General features: G+C 30.3%; 1 protein-coding gene across 1 annotated transcript; it reads left to right on the plus strand.

Annotated features, from left to right (window-relative positions):
* LOC119679502 (serum response factor homolog) lies at window positions 1-27226 on the plus strand. The gene is made up of 4 exons (XM_038091894.1): window positions 1-1183; window positions 4038-4286; window positions 26462-26789; window positions 26848-27226. Exons 1-4 carry the CDS (start codon window positions 581-583, stop codon window positions 27057-27059), a joined length of 1392 nt encoding a protein of 463 aa, XP_037947822.1. The 5' UTR covers window positions 1-580; the 3' UTR covers window positions 27060-27226.
* Window positions 27227-27982: the final 756 nt, after the last annotated feature.

Consider the following 27982-nt stretch of genomic DNA (forward strand, 5'->3'; position numbering starts at 1 on the left):
CACACAACAGAGCATAAATTTGGATACGATAACGTTTGATATATTATTCGATGGAGACATAAAATTAGCATCGCAAATCTATGTATGCAGATTACTTGTTAACAATTTACGCAACAAACATTTTGCAACACTTATTTGCAGCATTATTTTGACGCATAGAGAGCAATTAGTAGAAGGAGAGAACATTGATAAAAAGAGAGTTCATGAATTTTGACAGCTGTAAATGACAATCAAGTGCGGAAAGTAGCTAATATGCAATAAATATAATAAAATTAGTTTAAAAATGCAGTTAAAAGTAATTATTACAAATATATAATAATTAAATGTACAAAAATCAACGGAAGTGGGTGTTTTAAATATTGCAAGAGTGAAAAGTTAAATAGTTGCGTTTTCCGCACGTCGATTTCATTTTGTTTTAAAAGTGTGTTTATTTTTGGAAACAAATACCAAAAGTGTGTCATATATAGTAGAAGCCACAGCATAGTATTTGAAAACGCGTCTGAATATTATAAATATACACATATATTGAAAGCGCTGTTTTATTTTAAAAATATACGCGGTGGATAACTTTTATTTAAGAATGGACCCAACGCGCGGAGACTCGCGCTATAATCTTAATTATTCTATGAGTAGTATTGGTCTCAGCTTAGCAGACCAATCAGATATGTACGGTAATCCCACTGCAGTTACTGCACTTGGCGGACGACCACCTAGCGGGAGTCTTTTACATATGGGAGGCAGTGGTATCGGACTTAGTCCACGTTCTGGCAGTCTTATGCCCACCACAACACAATGTCAGTCATTAGTTAATTCTAATGTTAATACTGTAGGTCTTTCTGGTGCTAGTGCACAACAGCATCAACATCGTGGTATTAAACGCGCAGGTTCGGACTGTTATGATGATCACAATAATCGACCAACATTGTCTTCGCAAGTAATACAAGGGCTAGACAGTTGCAGCTCTGGAGGAAATGGGCAACACACCAGTCATTCGCAATCACAACCTGGTGGAGGAGTTTCAGACGTTGTAGATGATAGTTATACTTCGCTGCAAAATAAAAAATCACCACCTGCTAATGGTAAAAAAACAAAGGGACGTGTAAAGATTAAAATGGAATATATTGATAATAAATTACGACGTTATACAACATTCTCCAAACGAAAAACAGGAATTATGAAAAAGGTAAAACAAAATATATTTAAATAATATGTTTCCTTATTAAAGCAATTTATTAACCGTTAAATAAATAACCCTTACTTCTTGATAATTACCTATATATAAATTTCGGAAAGGTTTCAAAGATTGAAACAATACTCCTCAAAGGGAAGTATTGTAATAATTGATGGTACAAACATATAAGAAAAATTTGTATTACAAATTTAATTTGTTTCTATTGATACTAAAAAGTAATATATATACTTTAACGTTTTAGTTAAATAAGTTCTATAACATACTCATATGATGTTAATTTTCGTTTTAAAGTGGTCAAATTTTATTTAAATCAATATTTGCAATAAGTTTTTTATCCTTGCATTTAATAGCATATAAAACAACTTAAAGTAATGTATATAAAAATATGTATGAAATCATTGAGTTAAATAACTTAAATTCTATTCAAATAAACTTTAAACATTTAAGGTATGGATATGGTAATATAAGACTATATGCATTTATTTATACTTAAAAATATGCCACTATACTTCACATTATATGTAGAGTTTCTTTTGCTTCACATAATAAGATACATCAAACGTGGAGGGAAGTGATTATATTCCTAACATGTTATCTTATTCTATTAGGTATATTCAAAAATATTCGCTGGCAATATTTATTAAAATCATTATGTATGAAATCAAAACAGGAACAAAGACTCTTCTTCTTCTGCAATATTCAAAATATGTATGTCAATCAGTACAGGGATGTTGTTTTTAACATGTACTGACAGCGGAAATAAAATTGAACAATAAATAAGTCAGTTTTAAAATAAAATATAAGTAACGTAAGGAAAAAGTAAATAGTAAATATATTTACTTATAAAATATGTATATTAATTATATATCTTCATATTAAAATATTGACCCTATTTATATTTATTGACGATGGCAGTAGGCGTTATACGTTGCTATTAATTTTTGTCTCCAATTAATAGTAAACTAAATTAATCTAAAACTGATGGCAAATTTTAAATATTGCATATAATTTTTGTACCTTCTGATTTCTTTTCTTTTTTTAAATGATATCATCGTAGCTTTAGAAATTCATTGTTTTCGCTGTGTGGGTTAATATCTGTATATATTGAAAATAATAATATTAAAATACACATACTTGCAAAATACGCATCTTCCATTTTTTTTATGAAATATTTTATTGTTATTGCCCTTGGAAGTGTTCCACTTCACATGATGTCGGTTTACTGCGCTTCTACGACTAATGTTTAGTTTCTCTCCGTAGGTGTGGATAGCCTTTCGAAGTCAAATATTAAGATAGAATAGAGATAGAATAAAATCCTAGAGATTTTTTAAAACTTGTTGTTTTTATATAATATAAAATATTTTATTATATACTCTTTTTTTATTTACATATAATTTAAATTATATTAGCTTATTTTTACTACCCACATTAACTAAAGATATAGTGTAAATTTCCGCACGTGTGAGACTTTCAATTGAATACATACATTTATACCTATTGAAAAGTAAAAAACTGAAATTTACAGAAAAAAAAATATATTCACAAAGTGAAGCAACAATGAGAAAAGAAACACCGCCAAAGGTGTTAAATTGAAATCACGTAACATTGCTTTAAAGCGAAGCGGTTGCATATTTAGTTTAAAGCAAATTTGCAAGGAGGCAACGGCCATTTGATCCGTGCTGCAATCACTGATCGACCAAAGCGATAAGGTTGAACATTGAACATACAAATAATCGCATACAAACAAATGATTTGGTCTTTTGGGAGAGCTTCCAGTTGCTGTCAATTGGTCCGAACGTGTGCAACAAGCAGCCTGACTACCGCTGCTGATACTTGGAGCATATTTTGTTTGTTTAACCGCTTTGTATTGTAAGATGTTTACGCATGTCCTTTGTGGTTCCATCCTTTTGTATGTGGGTCTATGTCAGGTTTGTAAAATCTTCGATGAAAATTCAAAATGACATTTGTTTGCTTTCAAGTTCCAACGATGATTATACCTCTAGTGTGTGGCTAAGCCGCTTTCTTTGAGTTTGAACTTTTGTGAATTTGTATTTTGGTTCAATTTGTTTTTTTTGTTCCTCATATGCTGATTTATAAATTTATTATTGATTTATTTTGTACAAATCCAAAGTTTTTAATATATAACCAAAAAATTTTAAGTTCTATATATTATATATGTGGTTGAAAAAATATGTGGATAAGAAGCAAAATAAACTATCAAAGTTAATTTAAATTTTTTTAAGAAAACCTAGATTCACTGCGATTGTTTTGTTTATTTAAATTGTATATTTTGTTGTACTTTGTGTACCATTGTTACTAGACAACGACCCAAAGCCAAGTGTCTACAAAGACCAATCGTTTATGATCACTCCTATTAAATCTTCATGCTTCTCAAACAATATTTTCCAATAATAATACATTGTAGCTCCACGTGGCAAAAGTAAACGATTATATGTACCCACTTCCCTAATGAGTGCATTAACAACATTGCTCTTTTCAAATCCATTTAGTCAGCTAGCGTGCTTACTATTAAACAACTTCTCTGTAGAATTAAAACGGGTTCACTTCTTAGGGGTAAAGTGTATCCGTCTTCCATAACACGGATTACCAATGGCCTTTATCTATCGTTCTGTCTGAGGATGGAACGTCGCAGGTTATAACAAGAACATTTCCAACAATAACATTTACATAACGTAATAAAATAACGTAATCATAATAAAATATAGTCTGTAATAATTTTTTAATAAAATTTATCGATTGTTTCTTTTTATTTTGAATTTTACATTTATCTTTACAATTCTTATCAAATAATAAATATATTTCTTTATTAACAATATAATTTCAGGCCTATGAGCTTTCTACATTAACGGGCACACAAGTAATGCTTTTAGTTGCTTCTGAGACTGGACATGTTTACACATTTGCCACACGTAAACTTCAACCGATGATAACATCTGAGGCTGGCAAACAGCTTATTCAAACATGTTTGAATTCTCCAGATCCGCCCAGTGTAGGAGGAGGCGATCAACGAATGTCCGCTACAGGTTTTGAAGAGACTGAACTAAGCTACAATATTGTTGACGAGGATTCAAAAGTAAGACAATTAATTTATGGCCATCATGGTCACGCTCATCTCGGTCATCCACAGACTCAAGCAGCTCATTATGGATTAGAGCAAAGTATTATGCAGTCTCCATATAGTGGAGGGCAACCTTCCCCACTCTCCCATCCACAAGCTTATGCATCACATCACTCACATGTCCCTCATATACCTCATTCAACACATTCACATATGTCACATACTCATGGGCAACGGTAGAATATAATTAAGTTGTATAGATATTTACCAGCAATGAGATGTGATAATAGTTGGGCTTAATGTCTTCAATATTTATGGGGATAGCATTATTTAATATAGGTTATACATTTGAATAGATATATTTTTTTGAATTCATTTCTTAGAAATATCACAAGAGATATCACGAAATCAATGAATGATCTCGCTTTTATATTACATACTTAGTATATTATGCATATATAATATTTAAAGGTTTCATGCTCAAGAGTAAATTTTTGACATTGAACTAGTCATTTGTAAAGTACATCACGAAAGTGAAAATTAAAAATACTTCCGCGTGCCATACTGCTTATTATAAGCTAAACTACTCAATAAACCTTTAAAAACATATATCTAATCAAATTATGGATTTTATGGATTATGGATTGATATTACATATTTTCGCAGTGAAGTAAATCGTGCCATCAAACATTTTTGCTATCGTTGAAGATTGTTGGTTTCTCACAAAAGTTTAGACACAGTGGTGCAATAATAGATACAATACTCGTATATCTACGAGATACATAGATAGATTAGTTAGTTAAAGTTCTGCTGCAAGAGTCTAGCAAATCCCTGCAACACAACACCGAAATGAGCGTGATCGATGTAACGTTTGCGTTTTGTTATTAATAATTTTGTCACTTAGTTGTTATTTCATTATTATTATTATTATTATTTATCATTTATATTATGTGTACATACATACATAAGCGTTTGTAAAGTTGGCATTGTGCAAAGCAAAGTTTTAAAGTTTTAAAGTAAGAAAAAATGCTTAGAGCTTGTACATTTTCGGTATGAAATTATTAGATACTTTTCACTGAAATATATTCGCTTAATTTTTATTTTTGCAACATCAAAAACAAAATTATATTTTTTATTTGTACATCATATATAAATTTAAGTTTATTTTAAAATATCCTTTGCCTGCTTATTTATATTCTTACTGACGATGTAAACGTTCATTAAATTTTTAAATTATTAAATTATTTAATGTTGAGCAATATTATTTTTAAGCATGTGTAGTTAAAATATTTTATTTACTAGTTAAATGTATATTTTATTGTATTATACATAAATTAATATATTAAATACCGGAAATATTTCTGTCAAACAGAAACTAAATGAAATCAAAATTTAAGAAAAATAGTTTTAAGCAAATACTAAATTTTATGAGAATACTCAGAACTTGCACTTATATAAATGCAGTTTTATATTAAATATGAAACAGAAAGGTAACGTAAATTGTAATAAACAAATCTATTAATATCAAAAATACTTACTTACTTAATTGAACACTACAACAATATGTTGTGCCAAACCTCCTCCTCTAGTCGTTTCTGCATTTCGACACTGACGACATACAGATATATGGAGTGATTATGCCGATACCTAGTACTTGATTTTTCTCTCTTAAAGGATGTGTTCTTCTTCACCTTGTGATACCATTGCAAACATTTTTTAACTAGTTGTCAGACTTCAAGGATGTTCACCATGTTTTCCGACAACCTTGGCATCTCTTAGGAATTTCAGTCAAACGCATTTCAAACAATGTTCGAAGCTCATTTCGTCTAATTCATCTTTACTGATTGTTAAGAGCGTCGCTTTATAGACTTAATAGATTAAAACCGTTCTAGATCATATTGTATTTTGTCAACATTGTCTATAGAGGTTCAGTAAAACTTATTTCGTGCTTAATTTATATCAACTTTTCTAATTTAGATTCATTCTGTTTCGATTTATGATGAAATTATAAAAGTCTTTTTAAATAAAAATATAAATAAATATAAAAGATACTATATATAAACAAACTATTGCCGATCGACTAAATTTTTAATATTGATGTTCTTGTACTGGCATAAGTTTCTACACTTAACAGTCCAATTTGGTATAAATATGCTAACAAATAAAGTTTTTCCTTCAAAAACATCTATCTAAACTGTTAGTCTGGCAGCTATATTCAAATCTAAATCGACATCAAAAAAATAAAATTCATATAACGAAACAGTGAAGCTATTTACCACAATGAATAAAACTCAACAAAAATACTTCACATTTTTGTACTATTAGATAGTTAATAGATAGATAGATATAGTTAACAAGTCTTAATAGTTCCAACAATTTTTTAAGGTTCGTTCCTAATTCATCGAATGGATTGAGAATATATGTATTAACGAGTACCTTGTATTAGTCTTGTATTAAACTTAATGCATCGTTTTTACAATGCATGTGTGAGTGAAGTTTCGACTGTGTTTGGATCAAATTAAGCTGAACGGCTCATTCTGATAACGCTGAGAATTGCTACAGGCGTTTATATAGACTATGAAATTCTAAATATAACACTGCATACGAATTGGTCTACTAATTTGAATTTATATCCCTTAGAGAATAAACACTTTCGTTGTACTCATGCTTTCGGTTAGTGTTTTATTCAACTCAAACTTTTAAACTCAAATAAACAAAAGTGAAATAGCCAGCTAATAGCATCAAAAAAAAAAATATAACAAAAAAATAGAAAAACGTTAGTTAAGTGCACTAAAACAACAGAAAAAATATTAAAAAATTATTATATAAATATTTACATTACAATAAAAAAGTCAAGACCCAGTCCTGAGAACTATGTATGAAATTTTATTGAACTTTCTGAAAAACTGATTGATTAGTTTGCATTGAAATAAACTAACAAACCAACATATCAGTAGATAAATGCATTAATTCACCTTATCTTGCAGATAAAGAATAAAGATACATTACAAACAGCTGGGCAAAGTTGATATGCGTCTTTCAAAAACTTTATATATATTTACATATATACTTTGTGTATAGTTAGGGTTGTCGAAATCAAGAAATTCAGTTTCACTGGAATCTAGTGTGGTCTTAAATGTTCCATAACATGTTTCGAATAATTCCTAAATGAATTAAAGGTATTTAGTATTTAAACAAGAAATTCACTAGATCAGATCTGTTGTAAATCTGTAAATATTGTTTAGAATTTTAATATTTTTTATTAAATTTCGAAATTAGTAAATTGGTAACACATAATTGAAGTTGCTTCTCGAGTGCGCCTATTAGCTTCCGCTTTTCACAACAGCTGTGAGTGGGACAGCCTACATAGAGATGTTAAGCTGAAGGTAACGTACATAAACCAGCCCACTTACAATGTGATGAGCCTAAACTACGATTGTTAAGAGCGTTGTAATTTAACTAAGCTTACAATGACGTCATTCTTAATCGGACATATGTTTATTGTCGCAGATTTTTAAATCGATCAATTTTCATCGAAATATGCTTCACGCTTGACTAAAATCCAATATTTTAAACTCACAAGCGAAATGAAAATAAATAATATGCGTTTTTTGTTTTTTTTATTGTTTTTGATTAAAATGATTTATGTATGAATTAATTCGTATATATGCAAAATATTGTCTTAATTCAGAGTTTATTGGTTTGGTATACACAGACACGAACTTGAATGAAATTCAATGTTGCCAAATTTTTTAACGTAGGCCACAAAACCGAATGACGTGTGCTGCGTTTTCTTCTTTTTACTGTTTTTTGATAAAACTTTGCCGCATATTAGCTCTTTAACTATGTCTTTCAGTTAATTTGATGATGTTTTGAGTGAAACAGAATCGTCGTTATAAAACTGTCCGGTGATCATCACTGTTGAGAATGAATGGGTGTAGGAGTCAGTAGTCGCGCTTGTGTGCAAATAGCTTGGTTAAGTCTTTTTTTTATTTATCTTCGGTAACCTTTTCTGTTCGAAGACTTCGCCGCTTGCACCCGTACTTTTTCCAAGCCATATTATATCAGTTTACCACAAAATTTATTGATAAAAGACACCAGTCAGCTTCTCCTCTAACGTGGAACATGGAACGTGGCCTCTTGCCTTTTGCCTCTTGCCTCTGAGCTATTAAGAAAACTATGAATGAAATTTGTGTATATTTGTGATTTTATGAATTTGTATATAACGAAATTATGGTTCACGATAAAAGCGACGTACGAGTATTCTACCAGATAAGTTGTTTTCAGTGTTTTCAGTGTTTTCAGTGTTTCAGTGTTTTTTTAATGAATCAACGCCAACTCTCCGATACCAAGGTTAGTTGCTAAACGTTAAAAAAGTGGTTGAAGTGGGCTGACAGTGTTTCTCTGTGTGCTGGCTTTTAGCATCTTTAATATGAAATAATTTTTTTGTGAGGGTGTATAATTTGTTGCTTTTGCGATGCATTGCCATTTTTGGTTTTATTCTGTTTACGAATGATTTTTTGATTTCGATTGCCCCGCTTCACTTTTTCATAATAAAAAGAGTTAGAGGAGATAACTTTTTTATAATAAATTTTTTTTTATTTTTTATTTTGTATTATAATATATTTAATAATAATTTCTTATTCAACTTATTCTATTATTCTTTCTCTTCTTATTTCAAACCATTTTTATAAAATTTAGTTAATTTAGTGAAAGTTATTCATTGTTCTTAAATATATAATTTTCATATTGTTCTTATAATATAGTATTTAAAAAAAAATTTTTTTAGTACTTCAGTAAAATATATGTATATACATATGTACATAAACTATAACAAGACCACCTCCACATTGGCATGATTCCGCATAAGCAACTTGAAATTCTCATCGGCGTTTCAGTAGCTTACATCTTTGCGCCATGCCGCGTACTAAATACCCATCGATATGCTTTCAACATTTCAATGCTTTTTTATTTGGTTCTTTGAAAAGATTAAATTCAGTGACCACGTGCGTTGAACTGCGTGTCGGGCACACACCAAAGCATTTGAGACAACAATCGATGAAGCATCTTCAGGATGCCGCCAACATTGCAACTTCGAAATGCATTTGCTTAAAATCGACAAAATTTTTGTTAAGAAATCCACTCGTCCTGTTTTTCACTCTGTGTGCCAACTTTCAGCCAACTTTTAACCAACTAGAGATCATGCTACATAAAGAACTTCCTAAACTCCCAATATGTACAGATATTTAATTTTGCGCTTACTTCACTTAAGTTGCATTTATACTTTCAGCTTTTTGTTGATTATATCGATGAAACTTTTTTTTCATTGTATCGATTGTAGAATGCAGCTTCTGGAATTTTTTCTGTATTCTGTGTATTCTGTGTATTCTTTGTGCAGAGTTCTCAATAAAAAGCCGCTTTTAAAATCTGGCTTCACATGCATTAATCCAATCCGCCTTCACAACCTTCACAACCTGAAAAGTTAAGAAATGACAATTTGTAAGTTCGTTTTTGTATTACATATCTTTTTATTTCATTAATGTTGACTCTAACACAAAATATGTTGGCAATATCTAAATATCGAGTAAGAATTGGTGTTATAATATCAAAGAGGAAACGACTAGTTTAATATGCATAAAGATATTAAATATATCGAATGTGTTTACTTAATCATTTCACGTAACTTTCTATCTATATTATTATATCTTAAAGACTATATAAATTATAGTTACAAGTGTGATTTTATTAGGGTTACTTACTAATAGTACATTAATCAACTTCCTACAATAATTCAATGTTCAAACTCTGGTAATTTCGATTTATTACGATAATAGAAATGATAATTTTGTTAATTCTATCATTATAAACCCTTACTTTATTCTCTTCCCTTCTATACACAAACCAATTCAAAACAAAATTTAAATATAATTTTCCATTTTTAACATTTATTGCAATAAATCTGGTATTGCGATTTTAAACCAACATTAAATGGATTGCTTTTATCACAATTCATTTGACAATAACATAAACTAAGAAAGCGATCGGTTGTGTAAGAAGAGGTTGGTTCTACATCAAGTGATTGGTTGTACAATCAATTCAGTAAGATTGAAAATTTACAAAGCATATTTCACAAAAGCAAATGAGAATCCCAGCTTCGTCATATTCTTAACTTCTAATGATAGTAAGGTTTTCTAGATACAAGAACAAGTATTCATATATTTTATATTCTTTTTAGATATACAATCAAATTTTCATAACTCGAAGTACCATTTTGTGAAGAAAATGTTCGACTTATGGAGACTTCGAGTTGAAGAATTTTTCTGTAATGGTATGTAACTTGCTCTCTAAACCTTGTTGCACTCTTTTTAGTTAGAGTTATGGAAGTTTAACAAAGATATACAGCAAACTATTCAGTTTAAAAGTCAACACGTTTTTTATTTGATTTTTATGATTCGTTTTGGATTTTTTAGAAATCGCTTTTTGGCGCAAGCATGTACTTTATTCGAAATTCATTCATTTGCTTGTCATTTTAAAATTTGTATGTAGATCGTAAAGAAGAACTGCTTGTGTAAGTGGCATGGTTGTTAAAAAAATAGCAAGGAGACTCACACATAAAACACACAACACGAAAACCATTCTTTTATTTGTTATAGATCAATAATTACGTTTATTTATTTGTGTGTTTATAACACCAATACAAGGCGAACGTAAGTTTCTATTAAGTAAATTAATTCACTAAGTAAACTATCTGTGTTTTAGACCACTTGGTTTATTTGCATATTCCTTGAAAATGATTCGCTTCTTTGTCCACATGAGAAATTTTGGAAGTGCAAGTAATCAATCTATTTAAAATCTATTTATGAATTGATAAATTTATATATATAACAAGAACAGCTTGCTACCCGTTGTATATTAATTAGCGTAAATATTATTGAAATCTATGCATTTGTTAGCTATACACAACATTTATCATATGACACAATCCTCAGCTGTTTTAGCGTAATATATTGATTGACAAAACTAGTATTCAATCCATTCGGATTCTATTCGTTTGTGTGCTACCCACATTCAATGCATATAACACAAGCATCAGCTGCTTGCCCTTGGCATAGTAATAAACAAAAGGCAAAGAAGAAGAAATATATTTAGAAGAACAAAGAGTACAAGGAGTAAGACAAATATTTAGGTAACAAAAGATTATACGATTCTATTTTTGAGTGCTTGGCTTGATAGCACAAATAGCTTGGAAATCATTTGCTTTTCAGCTCGCATGCGTTCAAACAACTTGCATTTCATGAATGCATTCGCGAATGCTTAAATATGTAATATATTCTAGTTCTCGGTATTGTATCAATATCTTTTAAAAAACTGTAGTATTTTTGTGTAATTAAAAGATGCCTTAAACATATTAACGCTATTTTTTATTCACTGTCTTCTATGCAATTTATATGCTGACTTTAGTAAAGCTTCTTACTGATTACAAAAATAATTATATTATTTTTTGAGCTCTTTTACACAGTTTTTCGGAGTAAAATCCATTGTATACATACATATATTTATTTAAATAATCTCATTTACAGCAATTATTTTATGTAAGCGCTGCATGATATAGTTAACTGATTTAATATACATATATGTAGACCTGATCTACCAAAAAGTCTCTGCAAAGTATTTTACAATTGTCTCAAAAATAAGAGACTAATTTGCATATTTTTAGACAGTTAAACAGACAGACGGACATCGGTAAATCGATTCGTCGCGTCTTGGCGATCAAGATTATATATGATCACCAACCAAGATGTTTACATGATCTCCAACGTCTACTTCACCACATTACAAAGATCTTTTGATAAATTAGTATGCCTTTTATTCGCGAAAGTGTGAAGGGTATGAAAAGGTAACTCGATGAAGTTATCCTGCTGAAATCACTGTGTCATATCCAACAATATGGATATGAGTATGATATTTCCTGCAAGTTAAGGGCCTTAACTTCATACTACGTTACATTTGTACTTAGTCAATGGCGCCAACGGTGCAATTTATCATATCTTGCTGGCCAATTATTTATGAATTACCATCAATTTTGAAGTTGTTATAAATTATGTACGTTTAGTACGTTTCCAGAGTGATGCAAATTGAATTAATGCATTGTGTTTAATTTCACACCAAGAGCAATAAACAAATGCATTATAAAATCATTATATTTGGCACAATGCATCCGACTTGCTGCATTCGTAAGAGTTTTTGTAAAAATTCAAATACTATTAGAACATTTGAAGTCTATAGTATAATTTCTTAGGTAGTGTGCATTTGTAGATTGTCGCTTGGTTGTTGTAGTCTGCAGTTGCAAATGTTGCAAACGTTGCAAGAAGTCACTACGGTTGGCACGCGTGGCATGTGCATGCGACCTGCTTTGCTTACCGCAGTTGACTTGTGCCAAGCCGTTCTGTGCTCCCCGATGTAATAAAAATAACAACAAACCGAAACTTTTTCAAGTTATCGCCGTACGAGTATATATTTTCAACAAGTCAACAAGTCAACAGCTCATCGCGGTTTATAGAAATTGAATATTGCTTAAATGGGTTAATTGTGAACCGTACGTAGTAGTTGGAGGAATCATTAAAAAATTCTACTTATAAAAAATCAAGAAATTGTTTTTAATGTATCTCGACTGTCCCAGTAACTAAATTCACGTCGATGTTATGCAAGTCATTTTAATTCTATCTGAATCTGAATTGTCTAAGAGCAACACATTGTTATTAGTTACACAATTCAGTGCTTATTTTAGTGCCGATACGGAGATGTGAAAAACACGGCCTAATGTTAATACACCATATGTTGAGTTTTCTCTATTTTAAGGGCAACATTATCAGAATCACACGTTCGATCTATCGAAGTTCTATTATTTGACTTAAAATTGTGTCAAAAGTGTAATCGCAAATTATTTGCGTTGCTCCTAACCATAGATATAGCTTCCTCACTTAACATGTGCACCCTTATTTGGAAGCTTGTGTTGCATTTCAGTTTGCCTATGAGAGTGTACACAGCCGATCTGGCTGTGTTGCAGACAAATATGTATATCACTCATGAATGTAATTGTACACTGATATACTGCTATACTCTATACCGTATACTGTATACTGTGTGTCTACAGAAAAGCCGGTCATTTTCAAGCAATTATTTATATATTTGTTGCTTGTTTAGTAGTGCTGCTTACTGCTTACTGCTTATACTTGTACTTTCGTGGAATGGGGCTTTGACGCTGTGTTGAGCATTTAAACTTATACATACTTACGTCGCCATTCTGGCTGACTTATGACGAAAGAAACAATCATGCAGACTAATAATCACGTCATCACTATCTGTTAACAATGTTAATTGATGGCATATTAAAATAAGAAAAAATAAAAATAAATGCAATTAAATATATATTTGTTATTTTGTTTAAAATTATTACTCTCCCTTTGTAAAATTTCAGTTTTTTTAAACAAAAAAGACATTATACTTAAATATAATATCTTTTTATTTTGTCATTTTAATCTGTTTCGAACTAAGTCAAAAATTTGAATAAAACCGTTTTATGAAGCTCCAAAGCTCCAAATTAGTAAAATCAAATACATAATCTTACAAAAAGGCGTGAGCACCTAATAAGTCATGAAACATGATATTATTCCATTCTTAGACGTACATATAAAGATCAGCTATTAAAAATGTATATAAAACGTATCTGCAAGGTGGCCCAATTTAACTCTAACTAACTATGTTACTAACTGCTGTAACTTTTGAAAAGGTGTCGACAACTGCTTCCACATTTCATCTAATGACAGTGATTTTATTCTTTACAACTGGACGAAAGCATTTGCGTCTCAGTTTATTGGAGAAAACATTATCTGTGATGAAAATGGATTAATATTTTACGAATATTTGAATGGAGAACTCCAAGTGTATATTGTTAGAACCCTCGAACACCTCAATGTGAATCAATCTTTTTTATGTTGATTGATAAAATGTTTTCACAAAAGTGACAGCTTCTCAAAACGCTGTGAAGGTGATCGGAAAGAAGTTAAGGATCGTATTGAACGAAATTCGGGTAGCAGTAGAACATAACTACTAACTACTTAGCTAAATACATCAAAAACAACCATGTAATTAATGAATACTCAAAAACACACCTTACAAGTTCCAAAAAGGTTAAGATGATGCTCGCAACGGGTAATGGTCGCTCTAAATAGATGTTTTTACACTATAACGTCAAAATCAGTGCATAAATATTTTTGGAAAGTGTTATAGAGTCATAGACCACCAAAGTACGCGATAAATAAAAATGACTGATAGATACAATCTAGACTTCATTCAAAAGCGGCCTCTATTAAAGTGTTGATAAGGTGAAGAAAGTTCTTCTTCGTGCATGGATATAAATTGCACATATTCACATTTGATTAGCGTAGAACTTACTTCACACTTAAGGTGGCCATGTCGAGAACTGGAAACGATTGTTTTTGTAATTTTATTCTATTCATTAAAATTGATGATTATATAAAAAATACAATGTTTTGAAAAGTTTCAGTTCAATCGAATCACTATAAAGATAATATATAGATGCAACTAGCTGCGTCTTCGGGTCTTCAAAATATTAAATTATTACAACTTAATTAATGGTATCTATGTAAAAATGCAAAGGTTTATAGCTTCTCGTCGACAATGAAGTTACAGTGAGCAGTAATTGGCTCACTTTAGAGTCCATTTCAATAAATGGTGCATGATAGATGGAAATTCCTTTGCAAATAATATTTGTAACATAATAAAATATTGTTATACTAAAAATTTACGAATATTTTAAGAAAACTAAAGGTTTTCTTCAATCTTTTCGAGGAACTTTCCATCTGATTAATTCCGAAACCTATTTAAGAATAAAACGTATTAGGCATCATATTAAGAAATGTTTAATGGTCTGAAAACATTCAAGATTTAAGCAAATTAGGTCAACTATATTTGAGATATCAATCATTTTTTAACTGAAGTTTTGAAGTTCTAAGCATGATTTAACTTCTGAAGCATGATTTAACTTCTAAAGGAGCATAATTTCATAATATTTTTTCTATTTTATGAACAATGCTTTAAAGCATCAGTACTGAAATTTGTTTCAAAAAAAGTATTTATATACATTTTTGTGTTTAAAAAATAATAAACCAGGCAAATTAAAACCGAATGAAGTAAATTAAGTTTACAAGGTCTTTATTCTGTTATTATACTGTTTCGGTAGAAAGGGGAACTCTATTGGCATAGCGCAAACTTAAGAAGTGAGTGATCCGCTCCATTGTATTTGAAAAATATTGCATATGAATTTGGATATGAGAAAGCTCTTCGTGCGTTTGAAGTTACGTTATCTGACTTTAACCTAAAACGCAATCACTTAAATATTTCTAGGACTAATATAACGTTTTAAACTTAACAAGAAGAAATGTTTAGAGATAAATCAAAACGGATTGAAAATTATGAAAATGTTTAAAATGAAACTAAATCTGTACTGTTAGCCAAAAAGATGACTGACGACGAAAAGACATACATATTAGTAAAATAATAATAAAATTACTAGTTTCAAGATAATCGTAATGTTTTCATCTTTTAGTATATCATTTTTAAGTAGTAAGGTACAGTTTTTATACGAAAGATAAATGCTGAAAAGTACGGACAAAGATGACTGACGACGAAAAGACATACATATTAGTAAAATAATAATAAAATTACTAGTTTCAAGATAATCGTAATGTTTTCATCTTTTAGTATATCATTTTTAAGTAGTAAGGTACAGTAACGAACTGAAGTAAAAAATAAAGGAATTTTATGAAAATGAGGGCTGAAGAAGGGGTACGGACTCATTACAGCGAAATAGGAGTGAAAAGGGTTGAACCCACAAATCAATTGTTACGTGCTGTTGTGAAATTTAATAGATAGATGACGTGTTGCAAATTACAACAAATCAAGCCGTTACATGCTATTTTGCAATTAAATAGATAAACGATATCTTTCAGATTACATCAACTCAACCTGCTGCAAAATGAAACAGATAGATAACGTCTTGCAGATTACAGCTAGATTTCTTTGTCAGGCTCGTCAATTGCTAGTCCTAAGTAGACGAATATCAATAAATATTAACCTGATAAAACAGAAACAATTTGTCACAACTTTTATTAGAAAGAGATGGATGTATATTATTTTAGTATCTTTGTTAAGATATATTTGTTGGTCCCGATGAAATTTCAAAGATTTTGATTTTTGTAATCTCTTAATTATAATTTCACTTAAATTGGATATAGGGTCGAACTTGAATTGCACTAGCATACTGACAATCTCTTCGACAGCCTTAATTGAGTGAAACATTTCTTTTTTCGATAGACAATTAATTAAGGTTATATCTTAAGATTGGTTCATAGGTGATACAGCACATAATCTAAAAGGTCATGCGACTTCTTTAATATTTTTGACAATATAACTTTTAGCTTAGTTTCATTGATTTCAGATGTCAATTTTGAAAATTTCGAAAAATTTTCCTCTTGAATTTACAGTAACATCACTACGTGTAAACGTTTACAATACCCATCATATATATATGAGTGATATATGAGCATATATGGAATGAGTGATCTCCAAAAATGCTATACACCCCATTAGTCGTAGAACATCCTATAAAGCAATAAGAGACTTGGTAGCACATATTGCTAATGGCAAATCTTCTTCGAATTTATCAGTCAGCCGCAGTCGAATAGATGTCTTTTCACCTATTTGTACTTTTTCGTTACCGTCATAGACCAGAATGATATCATACTTGAATTACAAGATAATACGGTTATGATCCTGCTTAACAGGATCATTGGTTGGGTTAAACATATAACAACATCACACTTGGTAGACTCAATAATACGAATGTGTTATTTTCCTACTTGAAAAACTAAATAAATATATACGAAATCGTTCGTAGGTTCAATTTTACGACAAAATTAAGTAATATTCTATCTTTCTGAATAAAATCAAAAATTTTCTTTTTATGCTCTGGAGACTGCAATGCAGTGGATAGAATTCAAATTAAAGTTTTTTTGTTTATATATAATTAATTTTATGTGGACGTCTAACTAATTAATCTGTGCATTTCAAATAATATATATTTTATTAATTATCTAGGCTAGGAGGGAGGTTAGCATTATTCAAAATTTACGCATAACTAAGTTTCGACTTTGTTAATTATAGTAAATATAATTACTAATTATATATAGGTACATACGTAAACATATAGAAATGTGAAAAAAATATTTAACACCTTAGAAATAAATAACAGTTATCCACTTTGTTGCGCACATGATTAGTTGGAGCTGGTCCAGCCAGCATCTCGTTCACACGATCTTGGTTACGCATTCTTGTCACGAAATCTTCTAGTTTATTTGTTTTTGTTATCGTTGGTTCTAAAATTGCCTCCATCAGATAATTTAATTCGAATTTTTGAACGAAACATATTCCCAGAGTTACGTATGAGAATCATATCTGCGTAATCTTGGAATTGTGTAGATACAGTAGCTCTGACCACCGCACATTAAATCAGAAAGAAAAAGGCTTGCAAAATAATTTTTCTTTATTTTATAGATATTTTTATTGTTTTTGTTTCAATTCTGTTTCTGCTCTTCTGCTCTTCTGTTGTTCTGATGTTCAGTTGTTCTGATGTTCAGTTGTTTTGTTATTTTGTTGTTCTGGTTCCCCATTGTCCGTCCGACATTAAATGCGCGTTACCGCTACATGCGGATTTTTTTTCTATATATTATATTTTCCAGTTGATAATCGTCTGTTACAATAATGTGCATGGAAAAAGTTAGCAGCCCGCAGCCTACAGGCTGCAGCTTCTTCTTCTTCTACTTCTGCTACTCTTGGAAACATGTTGTGCCACTTCTTTGCTGCATTATGTCGTCTGCCATCGAATACCTGAATTAGTAATTAGCGTTGCTTTTTTGGTATATTGTTGCAGTGACATTATTGGTAGCTTTTGTATTCCATGTATTCGTTGACGTGGGAGAAAAATGTGTACATTTTACAGGATAAGAAATGAAAAATAAAATACTTTTGAGGGCATTGTTACGTGAGCAAACTTTATAATTTGTGTAATTTTGCAAATGTTGAATATTTGATTAAACTGAGATGCTCACAAAATCACAAAAAGAAAATTACTGTCGCATAAAATTGCAATTATAGATATTGCAGCTATTGCAGCTACAAACTGACGCACTGACGGACTGAAGGACTGGGAACTGACGGACGTACTTTATTATAATTAAATAGAGGATTGTAAATTGTAAAATATACTTTAAAAATTCCTTCAACATACATATTGCATTTATAAGCAATATAATTATTTAATTATTATTATTATTTAATATTAATAATATTAAATCAAATTACAAAAAAATAAGAGGAATACCAAAAATATTCTTTTTTTTTTTTGCTTTACTCAGGTAACTCTGCATCTATATATGCACGCATATATCGTAAGAGTTACCTGCCTGCCTGCCTGCCTGTATTGCATGTGGACTAGTATCTTCAACTATTGCAAGAAGTTTCCCATGCAAATTTATGTTGCGGGTGCGGGTTCAAGTTTTAAACAATGAAGTCATTTAAATTGTAAATTTTGAATAATCAGGAAAAATGTCTAAATCAGAAAGAGAATACTTTGAAGAATAATTGAAGATACACATAAGTATCGTAACTGCTTACGCTATTAAATTTGTGTACGACAAAATTACAATGCGTAATTATTTTGCGTTCCTGTTTGGCATGTGGCAAAAGGATTTAATCTCCCAATCCCCAATCAAGTAGCCTCGATGGTTAGATGCTTAGCAGTACCATATCTTAGTATTTTATAGGTGATATTAGATTATTTTTATATATGCATGCTGTGTATGTTTGCATGTGTGCTTGTGAAATTCATTTCATCACTGGCACACTTTTCTTCTCTGCCTTCGTGAAACTGTTTTCCATGGAGCACCGCACATAAAATGCAAAATACCGAATTAGCATAAAGGTAAACGCTTGCGTTCTTTACAATTACCATCATTTTTGATTGAATTTAATGTGGTTTCGGATTTATGAACCTTGCGTTGGTGAAACGCGAAAAACTGTTGAAATCCGTAGACGATGTTTGATGTATGAATTGCATTTGTGTGATGCAATGGTTGTTGTTGTGCATATTATTGATATCCTTGTTATTTGATTTCGATTTTCTCGATTTTCTGACTAAGTCGGAACAACACAAAATTTTCCATATTCCATTTATATTTATTAACTGAATATTAAAATTAATGTTGTTGACATTTGATCCTCTGCACACACTCTGTGTTTTAGGCTCCGCTCCGTTCCGCTCCGTATCGCGTATCGAAAACACATACAATATCTTGAATCGTGAAGTTTAAACGTTTCCATATACAATAGAGTAACTAACGAATTATTAAGCAATTTCATTTTTTACCTTTTAGTTTAGTCAAAGAATTTAATGGTAAAAAATGTTATATAAACTTGAGATTTTTTTGTAACCAACACAAGGAATCTAATTTTTTTTTTCAAATTTTAATTTTTACTATAAATAAAATATTTTTTACACATTCTCTTTAACTGTCTTTATTTAGTTTTTATATGTTTTATATTAAAACTTGATGCATTTCACAAAATATTTATATTCTTATAGAAATATCATAATTGAAATATTGTTCTTATATAATATTTAATAACTATATACTTACAAATCATTTAATTCAAACGTAGCCACAAGTAACACAGCAATACACACTTAAAATTATAGAAATTCTTTTTATGATAAAAATTATTTAAATCACGGCTAAAAAATGTAAATTGGTCTGCCCAATAGACCGTTAAAACCAAGGAGTTCACAACTCTTCAAACGTTAAACACAAAATGAAACAGAAATACGGAGAATTTATAGACGATTAAAAAAACCGTACAAGTACTCTTGACATTCCTCAAAGAACTGAGCTCTCCGTATGCCTTCAAGAGTTTCTCAGAAAAGAGTACATGCAACAAGTTATTTAGCTAACAACTTTCTCTTAATATGATCTACGTATGCGAAGCAGCTCGGCTTGAAGAGAAACTGAACTTAAGAGAGAGTAAATGGAATCAGAAAACTCGACTTACATTTTGAATATAAGTTGATTGTCTCTAATAAGAATGAGAATAGACCATAGTATTCAACACTTGGTTTTTAAATAATGGGCGTGACTTACGTCGTTATTTGGTCAGAGATTGGGTCGTGGTTATGTGTTTAAGAATAATTAAATTGATAGGTTGTTATATTTTGTATTCAATATATAATATACGTACAATAATATTACTTAAAAAGTTAGCGTAATTAATAAAGAAATATTGAGAGACATGCTTGCTTTATTTTGCACATTTCTACAATTCGCTTCTATTCTTTTTTCACAAAATCCATAATACTGCTTACAACCCTGCTTACAATAAATACACATACCATATTTAAACGCATATAAAGTTATTTCATCTATAGTGTACCTATTGCTATGGTTGTATATTATTATAAGTAGATATAGACATAAATCTATTTTTTTATTTTTTTGGATTGTTGAATATGAAACCGTTAAAATTTATTATTTACTCTCTAATTGGTCAAATAAAGTTATAACATAATATTATGACAATTTTTATAAGTGACATATTATTGTATAGATCATGTATATATTACGTATACATATATGTTTACATTAAAAATAATCATATTAGTATTTGCTATAATAGTGTTAAAATTTTTAATATTCGTAGAAAAAATGATTTATTTAGAATAATTAAGCATTTTCTAAATATTATGAATTTAATATGGGAAGTATTTTATTTCGATTTATATACTTTAAAAAATGTAGCATTTTGGTCATTTATTGTTATATTATATTATTACTCCAAAGAGTACTGGATATCTAGATTTAATCAGAATCTATAGATAGTTTTGAAACAATTTAAAATATTGAATTTCTAACTAATTACGTTAATCAATGTGACAACTGCTCATTAGATATCCAAGAACAAATGATCGATGCTAAACAAATCAAACAATAATTCCCTTATTATTTATCTATAGTTGACAAAACCTGAATAAAGTGAGTAAAAAATCATTAGTTTATATGTGCCGGAAAGGTATATCTGAATAGTTGCCGTAAAAGTAGAAGGACTGATAATACTGAATTAGAATATATACTGATACTAGTCTGGAACCTCAAAGGTACTCTTAAGAATATTATATAGGCTTCGCACTTGACAATACGAGTACAAACAGATGGTTGTGATTTAGATAGAGAAAACCCGGTGGAAAATGCCGTATTCTGTTGTTTTAATATGAGGATTGAAAATTAATTTCAGATGATTCGATTTCAATGATTGGAAGACAGTTGCAATTTGTAGATGTACTGTCAATTAGATAAAAGGATAAGACATGTAAATACATATTGTAAATATTTGGGTATATTTTGAAATAAACAACAGAAATATATAGAAACTTGAAAGCATAAATAAACAAACATTGGTCACATTTTATTTTTCTGTCTCCGCTTATGGTTATTAACCGGGGACAGATCTCTTCGTTAAATTTATTTTAAATATTACATAGTGAAGTGTATATACGCCGAGTACAACACGATAATTACAGCTTATTTACAAACGATTTTTATTATAATACCCATGATACCATTGTTAATAAAAGGTATTCTTTTTCAAATTGTTCTGTTCTTAATGTCAGAAAGCAGACCATATAATTAATATATGTAAATTTTTAACAATTGTGATAAAAACAAATCAGTCTATCTGCTAGGTTAACTCTAAAATGATTTCTCATAATCTATAAAAAATCTGCTATTGATTATTTTTATTAAAAGTCATTACTCTAAAACTTTTAGTGATCAACAGTCATCGGGCTTTGATGCGTATGATTATGGGTCATATCTTGATTTTACTAAAAGTATTTCTTCCTTCAGTAAAATGTTAACACGGTTATGCCACCGTGAACTCGGGCACCAGTGGTACTATTAATACAAACAGGGTTTACTACAAAAAGGAATGACGCAGATATTTAGACTAAAAAATTTATATATGATGCAATTTGACTACTTGCACTCATTTTGATAGAATACTTGGAATATCTACATTAGTTTTGTTGAAAAAAAAATTTGTAAATAAATTTAAAAAAGAAATTTAAACAAATCTCTAAGCGTGAAGAGTAATAAAGTTTTGACAAAGCCGAATCAAAAGTGACATCCCACTTTTCAATCACACTTCATTTTCTAAAAGTGCTAACATAAAATCACTATACAGGAATAGATAAATCCATTAAACTGAATTAGCATTTAATATTGTCAATTATTCAGCAATGAAAGCAACCAAATTGTTTAGATATTTAGTGAAATAATAGTGGAACACAACTTAAACACTGCTACGTACGACTATAGAATCTGCTGAACGAAGGTGTTTAGTGTGTGGTTTATTTCGTAGCCAAATAAGTTTTTATCATAAATTACTTCTGCATAAAGAGGGAAATCACGAAATAGATTCTTAGAGTTGCTCTTTGTAAATTATTCCTGGTTTCGGTGGCGTTTTATCTTTAACAATAGTTGGATATGAGACGGTTACACAAATGTTGCATGTTGCCTGTTGCCTATTGCCTTCACATACTCGTAAGTGTACTCGTATGTGGTGAACTTTGAAATAAAAATCGTGCATTATTAATGCACTAAAATACATAGGTACACCTAGTTAAGAGTTAGCACACACTAAATGAATAAATAGGAATACAAATGCGTTGATAAACACTTGTACATACTTTAAGTAAACCGCCTCAGTTCTACCTATTGTACATATATCAGATACAATCAAATAACAAGAATAAAATTCGACTTGCTTGACAATTTTAGCAAATAATTGTTTTATAGTGCACTTGCCCGTTGCCAAAGGACGCATATAAGAAATGAGATTATTGTCTTGCAAATAATTCTATTGGTTTAATTGAATAGAAAACAAAACTCAGTTTTATGGCTTTAAATTTATTCATTTTCAAAAACTTACTTCTTGGTTAAGTGATCTTCAGAAAAATATTTCGTTATAAAGATATTCAATTATTGTAAAAGTCCTGAGTATTTTAAATTGCCGAACGTAAAATTATATTAATATTTGCATTACTACATTTACCGACGAAAGTTCGCAGAACCATAGTTTTACGAACTTTTACCTAAATTAGTTGGTAAAAAGTTTGAAAGTTTACAATAACAAAGATATATACCAATATATCATACCATGGCATTATGATATGAAATAAGTTTAACTGGCTCAGCTGTGAGACCTGTTGTCAATGCGAAACGCGGAATATGCTGGCACTAAATTATTCAACAGAAAGCGTTCCTAACTGAGTATAAGAAAAAACTAGCATTATAATATACGATTACAACGTAATTAGTTCCAAGAATGGTATAGTTCCCAAACATACATATTTAAGATCAAGCGACACTAACTATTTCACGATTTAAACCATTTGACTTTCATTTAATTATGTACATAAAGAGGTTTTTCGAATAGTAGTGAAATACAACAACAAAAATTCATTTTGTATTATTTTAATTAATTCAATTTTTGGCTGACCATACAATTGTTTCGAGTAATACCAAATATCCATCAACAGTGATCTTGAAAATAATTCTTATCTACTAAATGATATGAGGTCTGAGTAGTTTTTTGATATTCCATATATCTTGCGGTTCATTATCTTAGAGTTTAAGTTTTTTCATATTTAAAATGATACATGATGCTTATATTAAATGATAGTTAATAAGCTTATTACTCCCAAAGAACACGGCAAAATTCACATAAAATTTGATTTGGATATCATTCCAATGTTATTGTCGCATATAATCAGCGTTATTCGCAGATTAACAAATCGCGTGTATGTAACAAACGAAGGTATCTAGGTGAAGACACCTAGATGTAATCTGATGTTTTTAATTAAAAAACAATCTAATAAATATTATGAGACAAATATATATTAATCTGTATGTGTGTACTCGTAGATTATTGCACTCCATGTGAGACTATGAAACAATTTGATAAGTGGTCCTTTGATTATGAAGGCTGATTTGCATTTTTATTTTTATGTTTTCATTGAAAGTGCCATAAATGGATGCTTCATCAGTTTGTGTCTTTTTCTGAAAATGCACAGCATAAAGTCACAATGCAGTTGATATTTACAAAAGAATCTTTTCTGCTGATATACTATTGCACTGAATTCTTACAATAACAATTACCAAACAAATGAGAACTCCGCTTCCTTCGGCGGAGTTATGCACCCTATTTCAAAGGCACTTCTAAACACACACTGCTCCTTGGGAAATATGCAAGATACAAAATCTTTTGTTTATACTGGGAGAGCAAAAACTTTTGGCAAATGGTTAAAGTGTGTTGATTGCCTGCCGCAAATGCGCAGGTGGCAAGTGTTTGAATTGTAATTGAAATTTGTGGCTGTTCATCGATTTTGTATCTGACGGGTATTTAGATATGTCAACAAATGGCCTACAATCTTGTGACAGAACACATAAACAGCCAAGTGCTGCAAATCAATCGCCAAATATGGTACTTCATAGTTTAGTCATTCGTCAATCAGGTGCGATTTGGGGGTCACAGCTAACTGATATAACAAAATGCCATCAATGTAAGACTTTTGGAATGCTCATACAAACATGTGCAATTTAAATACCAAGTTTTTTATAATCATCTCTTTGTTTTCAATTATTCCGAAAAGCGAATTTTCTTAAATCGAAAATATTATTAATTATAGAATTAAATGTATATATTAAATGTATATGTGAAATAAATACATTTAATGCATATTTGCATGACAAATTGCAATGGTTCTGCAGTGGGCACAATTATTTGAAGAATGAGCATTTTGAAGATCATCAATAAATGGCTCTTATGGGACAAAACGTCAAATGATCAAAAAATTCAGTAATATTTTATCATTACCGTGATCAGTAATATCACCGTGTTACCACCTTTCATAAAGATTTGAATGTTTCCGATCTCACTTAATTTAATTGGATTTCAAAATAAACATTGAAGTTTAGTTCCTGACATATAACGAATTTTTCAGTGAATCAATCTATTCATAGATGTAGGAAAACTCAACTATGTGGGTATTTTAAAATGAACCACCAACAATTTAAGTTGTTTGATCGCTCATTGTAAGTAAGAAAGAGCCGCCTGCTTATTCTCTAGAAGTCCACTGCTGTGCATTTTAAGAATCAAATTATTTAATAGAAAAGTAAAAAAAATTTCGATTTTCAGACAAATAACGAAGGGAAAACCTTTCGGTTTTCACATATAGCTTCAGAGCTCTGTCCGTTATGTATTTTTTGATCAGATCGATTTTAAGGTCTCATAGTATGTCATTCGTGCGGATGTACCATGGCACTTTGAAGATTCTTCGGAGAGCCTGACTTTAAGCAACTTGTAGCTTCTGGATAGTAGAGTCGGTAGCTTTGCTATACGCGACACACTCATAAAGTAGTGCTGGACTAATAATCTAGCTGTAGATCAGCTTTCTGTTCTTTCCGCTAGGGTTGTGTTTGTAAGCATTGCAGTGTTTTTGCACAACTACTGCTTTTGTCTTGTCAGATGTTAAGGATATCCTGAGAACAGACGTATTTTCATGGTTAGTCAGAGTGGGATAAAAATCTTGAAACTAAAAGAATCTGAATCGAAAGATGTACTCATTTTTTTATTGATTTAGTCCAATACCATCATAATCGCGTTATCTAACTTTCTGAGTAAATTTCTTGCTATTAACTGGTTTAGAGACGTTAAAGGTGTATCTGCTCCTTCTTCTTTCTAAAGAATGTATCTAGTCATAACTAATTTTACTTTTTATCTTAATAATAATACCTATTTAAATTTTATATCATAAAAATGACATTTTTTTGTGTAATTTTCGCTTATTTTGATCAACCAACATTTGGTGTTGGAAGAATGAGATTTAATTTAGCTTATTCGTTGAAATGCTTCTGTATTATTTATATTTTACTTTTAAATTATTGTTTACAAAATTAAATAAAATCTATTTGAACTCGAATCGTTTTATATTTTATTTGCAGGAAGATCGTTCATCTGTATCATCTGGGAACGAGTCAGATGAATCTTCGGATATTGATTCCCCTATACTGACTTCAACAAATACTAAAAATTCTGCTGTTGATAAGTTGCCAGTAGACAAAAGTGTTGCAACATGCAGTAGCGCAGTGCAGGCAAATATCAATACGGCACAAAGGGTCCAATCAAAAAAAAGCTGTTGTTCCATGGAAGTTGTTAATCCACAGAGCGATGCAAGTCTTTTATATCCTACCTCTGCACTATCAAGTGTTCCACAAGATGTTCTCCTACAACTAATTCAGTGCGGACATTTGCAACTTCATACTGAAGAAGGTACGTGTATCTTAATAAAAATATTAATGACAACCTATTTTTGACTTTGGTTTTTTAGACGGTAGTGGTCACCAATATGTGGCTATTCCTTTGACTTCGTCAACTGCGAATCTATTAAAAGCTAGTCAATCTTCAACAACTAGTACTGCAAACACAAAAGATTGCTTAGAAACGCGAAATAAAAATGAAATTAGCAGTTCAAAAGATAAACAAGAATATCAGACAAATACTACTTCAAGTGGATTGGTTATAAAACAAGAATCGGTCTAGTTTTAGTCCCAATACAATATTTAATTAGTCCAAGTAAATTCTTTTAACTAGAAAGATATTGGATCAAGACTTTGAAAGTACTGGTATAACGTTCCTAAAGTACTTGTCATATGGAAACTATACTCTTGTTCATCTTGTTGCAGTTATATTGTTCAGTTTTTAACATGTTTGTGTATTGTATATTGAATAATAAAAAATTTATTTACTAAATTTATAAAAATATATTCTGTTATTCTCTTATTTTAATTGACCATCTTGATCAGAGGTTGAAAATGGCCAATATATATCATACCTCACCTGAAATATTCTTGATAGCAAAAGTGTTAAATTATTTTTATCCAATGTATTTAATAAATTTAAGTAATCATGTGCGCAAAACCTAAAGATAGTAATGAATCTTAGATTCTTAGTTTTCTGGGTTTCATAAATTATGAAAAACTTCCGTCAATGGTCTATTTGGTAGGTTAATGCTTTCCACCTAATAAGAAAGTAACAGCACTGAGAAGCGAGAATTCATCGAAATTGATTGTGGAAGTAATATTCAAACGTGTTCATATATTTTCTTTTTTCTTATTATTTTGTTAAGAAATGTTATTTAGAATTCAAGTCACTGCGTTAAGTTGTTAATAAAGTTACGCATTTGAAATAAGAAAATTGCTTTATTCACAACGTGGTTAATATGCAAAGAAACCGGACAAGTGGCACGAGCTCAAATAAAATAGCTTCCGCTGTTGGTTGAATACATATGTGCTCTGCGTATACCTACCATAAATGCTGATTGAAGAACGCGATTTCAACTGCCAACCTAAATATAGGACACGAAATCGCAAACAATGTTCTCAGTTTTATTGTTAAAAACTATTTTATTCAAAGTGATTCTATGTAATTAAATACTATAAATTAATTATAAATGCCAAAATGAC

The sequence above is a fragment of the Teleopsis dalmanni genome, chromosome 2, assembly GCF_002237135.1.
Source record: "Teleopsis dalmanni isolate 2A chromosome 2, ASM223713v2, whole genome shotgun sequence".
Taxonomy (NCBI): domain Eukaryota; kingdom Metazoa; phylum Arthropoda; class Insecta; order Diptera; family Diopsidae; genus Teleopsis; species Teleopsis dalmanni.